This window comes from Apium graveolens, chromosome 10, assembly GCF_009905375.1.
Source record: "Apium graveolens cultivar Ventura chromosome 10, ASM990537v1, whole genome shotgun sequence".
Lineage (NCBI taxonomy): Eukaryota > Viridiplantae > Streptophyta > Magnoliopsida > Apiales > Apiaceae > Apium > Apium graveolens.
In genome coordinates this window covers 205,977,145-205,981,317 of record NC_133656.1, presented here as the reverse complement: position 1 = coordinate 205,981,317, position 4,173 = coordinate 205,977,145, and the positions used below count along the sequence as shown (strand labels likewise).

Genomic DNA, 4,173 nt, shown 5'->3' with positions numbered 1-4,173 from the left:
TTACTAAAAGAGTTTCTCACAAAAGATGAAAAATACTGTATTTTCTGGAGGGGCTGTTTTTCTTATAGTTTTTAGAAAAAAATGAATATATAGTTTAATGAGTGTATAAGCATTTTACCGTTCACATGAATAATCGAGTTTCTACGAAAGTTGAATTATTTACCATTTGAACATGGACTTTGATAGTACATATGGCTCCTGGGAGGCCTACTCCTAAGCTCCTAACTCCATGCAGCTCCTGGGAGGCCTACTCCTAGGCTCCTAACTCCACGCAGCTCCTGGAAGGAGTAGTCCCGCACACTACCACTCCTAACTAGCTCAGTCCCGCAAGCAGAACCTTGATAAACCCCAGCACGTGAGACGTTGGCCCAAGCACGTGGCGGGGACAACTGTCACATATCAATCATGGGAACAATTAAGGCACGTGTCAGAGGATCCTCAGAACATTCCTCGACCAGTCCCGCGCTGACACGTGTAAAGCATCCACTCCCGCCACGTGTCCTCCGCTCCCAGAACCAATGGTTACGATTCAAAGGTACCAACCCCAAAACCCTATCCCTGTGCTATAAATAGCCCAAGAAGGTGAGGTTTTGGGGTTACTCATTCTTTCACACTCATACACACACACAGCAACCTTACATTCGTATTCATCTCCATCTTCCCAAAAAGCTAGTTCTTACTCTCACGCCGGAGGCGCCGCGGGACTCCAACCCCCCTTCCGGTGTTGTTTTGTAGGAACCCAACCACAGCTACACCACCACAGCGGAGAAGGATCCAGGACGCCGTCGAAGGAGCAGCCCCCCCACCAGGAGTTATCATTTGGCGCTAGAAGGAGGGGTCGCTCCATCCTTGGGTCTCGGTGCCCCTGGATTCACCTTCATCAACAAGCTCTTCAAAGAGTCCATTTATTCAAACTTGTAAGAATCCAAGCAACCAACCTTTTCCATAAGCATGAATGTTATTTATTTCAGCCACGTTTGTGTGAGCTTGTTATTTTAGGCCACGTTGGTGTGAGCCCGTTTTGTTGATTTAAGCCACGTTTGTGTGAGCTATCGTTAGTTTTAATCGTTATTGCTCTAGTTTGAATATGACATTTGCGTTGTACTTCATCGTTGAATAGTCCCATAAAATTGTTTGAGCTGCTCCCAGGAAGCTATTTATTAGTTTTTGTTTTTATTCTGGGTAGTTTTTGCAAATTTCATAAAGCAACCATAGACCGATATTCTCTGTGGCATATTGTTGTTATTTGTTGTTGGTATTGTTGAGAAATGGCAAGACCAGGAAAGAATACCTCTGGAAGACCATCTGCTAGTGCTCAGGTCCAGGAGCCGGACCACTCTCAGGCCCTTGACCCAGGAGCCGAAAGAGAAACGTTCCAGGAGCAACCACTACACACTCCCGTAGTGGAAAGAATTGTAAACACCAGGGATGTCAGGACCCTCATAGAGCTCAATCAGTACAAGTACACCAATGTCCCGGTAGCCGAAGAGCACATGGCCAACCTTACAAGCGATGAACTAGCAGAAGCAATCAGACTATACAGACAGGAGCAGACCCGGCTCCAAGAAGAGGCAGAACTATAGGAGGAGCCGGAGGAGTCCGGGGACTCCCAGCAATCAAAGAGGTCTGTGTTCGACCGCATTGAAGCCAAAGGAAAGAAAAATAAAAAAGATCAAGGCAAGAAAGAAGCAGAAGCTGCTAAACATAGAAAGTTGGAAGAAGTCCGGGAGCAAATCAGGAAAGAAGAGGAAGCAAAGCTCGAGCTAAAGATCCAAAAGAGAATGCAATTAGAAGAAGAGAAGCTGTTGGCCAAGTCTAGGAGCAAAAGATCCCGGAGAGACCCTACTCCGGAGCTGATTTCTGATGATGAAGAAGAAGAGAAGCAGAAGGACCTAAAAGACATGATCTATGAATTGCAGAGGAATATGGACAGAGACTCAGGAGTGGAGATTGGAGAAACACTCACTCCCTTCAGCCACTCCTTAGAAGCTATCCCCCGGCAGCGGGACTTGAAACATTACAACTTTGACTCCTTTGATGGTCTAGGAGACCCGGAGGAGCACCTGAACTACTTTGAGCAGATAGCGCAGATATACTACTACAACGACTTGACGAAATCAAGGTTCTTCGCTTCAACACTTAAGGGAGGGGCCCATAGATGGTTCAGCAGAATCCCCTCCCGCAGAATCCACTCCTGGAAGGAATTTTGAGCCTCTTTCCTTAGGAGATTTCGGGCGAACAAAACGCACGAAATGCACATGTGTCACCTGGAGATGATCCGGCAGCACGACAATGAGTCCCTCTCTGCATACTTGCGCCGGTTCCAGGAAGCAATCAATAAAGTTTCAAATCTGGATGAGAGGGAAGCTTTAAGCATTTTTAGAAGAAACCTGGACCCAGAGCACAACGAAAGGTATATTGTTGAGCTAATCAATAAGGAGCCGCAAAGTCTGGCAGCAGCTTATTCCATGGCTGCCAGATTCATTAAGGAAACAGATGTGCTCGAGGCAATGAGAATGACCCGGAATGGAGGGTCCAGTAGTAAAAACACTGATGACCGACCGAAAGGGGGTTACCATCAGGACAAGAAATTCAAGCAAAGCAACCAAAGCCAAGAAAGATAAATAGACCCGGTTTTCCAAAGACTTGGTCCTAAGCAGGAGTCGAACAACGACCCAGGACCCGTGAAGCAAGCTCGGGAGCCAAAGCAGGAGTCGGACTGGACTCCTCTCAACATGAACCGGGAGGAAATCCTGAAAGAAGTCAAAGACAAGCCTTTCTATTATCCTCCGAAGCCAATGCAAACTCCTCCGGAGAGCAGGCCCTACAATAGGCAATGTGATTATCACGAGACCCATGGCCAAAAAACTGAGAATTGCTTATCACTCAAGTACTTCATTGAGGACCAAGTAAAGAAGGGGAATATGAACAAATACTTAGTTCGGGACCACAGCATAGGGGAAGCGCAGAGGAAAGGAAAGAATGTAGTCAATGTGGTCCTAGGCGGATCCTACTCCCCACCCCGGAGCCCGGACTTCGGCGAAGAAGTGCTCTCAATCCAATCACTCCCAGACATGGTGATATCCTCCAGCAGCAAGGACTACGAAGGAGTCAACCCTCACCACAATGCAGCTTTGGTTGTCACTCTAGATATCTTTGATAATGAAGTAAGAAGAATGCTCATTGACAATGGCTCATCAGTAAATATTCTCTTCAAGCACACAGTGGATAGAATACAGTTAGGGAGCGTCCGCTCAAATGAATGTCGAGAAGACCCACTCTATGGCTTCGGCCACAACTTAGTCCCAATCCAAGGAACTTTGTATCTGCCAGTCATTTTTGGATCTGCTCCTAACCAAGTGACTCATGTCATCAAATTTTATGTGATCAATGCTCCTTCTTCATACAACAGAATCATTGGCAGATCAGCTCTAACCATGATGCAAGCAATAACTTCAATCTCCCATCTCAAGATCAAATTCCCAACCCCAACAGGAGTCGGAGATATTAAAGGAGACTATGGAGTAGCTGAAACATGCTACAGGGGTTAGTTATGGCAGAAACCCATCAAGATAACAAGAAGAAGGCTACGGTCCTCCGCAAACAACAAAGCATGAAGAAGCACCGACCCCGGACAAGGGAAGAAGCAAACAAAACAAGTCAAGAAGAACTGGCAGGCAACCAAGTCATGGTACTGGACAAGACAAGTCGAGTCATAGACCAACCTTGTTCTACCATGCAAGCAACAAAAGAACCCGAACAAGAAAACAACTATCTAAAGAAGAACTCTGAAGCCCGGATTCATCAAATGATTTCAAACAAAGAATAAGAAAAAATTGAAGCCGCAGTTGAAACAGAAGAAGTCCAGGTAGATGAAAGCAATTCTAGCAAAAAAGTGAAAGTTGGGTCAGGACTCGAGGAGTCCTTCAAGGAGAGATTAGTATCCTTGCTCAGGGAGTATATAGATGTTTTTGCCTGGAATCTAAGGGACATGCCAGGACTACATGAGTCCATAGCAACGCACAGCTTGGATGTCAACCCCAACAGGAAACCAGTAAAGCAGAAGAGAAGAAACTTTGCTCCGGAGAGGCAAAGAGCCATTGACGAAGAAGTAGAAAAGCTACTCAAAGAAGGAATCATCAAAGAAATCAAGTATCCGGAGCGGCTAGCTAA

General features: G+C 46.0%; 1 protein-coding gene across 1 annotated transcript; it reads left to right on the top strand.

Annotated features, from left to right (window-relative positions):
- Window positions 1-2,252: 2,252 nt before the first annotated feature.
- On the top strand, window positions 2,253-3,551 carry LOC141691714 (uncharacterized). Its single transcript, XM_074496473.1, has 2 exons — window positions 2,253-2,507; window positions 2,661-3,551. Exons 1-2 carry the CDS (start codon window positions 2,253-2,255, stop codon window positions 3,549-3,551), a joined length of 1,146 nt encoding a protein of 381 aa, XP_074352574.1.
- Window positions 3,552-4,173: the final 622 nt, after the last annotated feature.

What these genes read in the sequence shown, in the direction of transcription:
- LOC141691714 (XM_074496473.1), top strand. Translation starts at nt 2,253, where the DNA reads ATGCACATGTGTCACCTGGAGATGATCCGGCAGCACGACAATGAGTCC. An exon ending in AGGAAACAGATGTGCTCGAG is followed by an intron (nt 2,508 to 2,660) that starts GCAATGAGAATG and finishes GGTCCTAAGCAG; the next exon opens with GAGTCGAACAACGACCCAGG.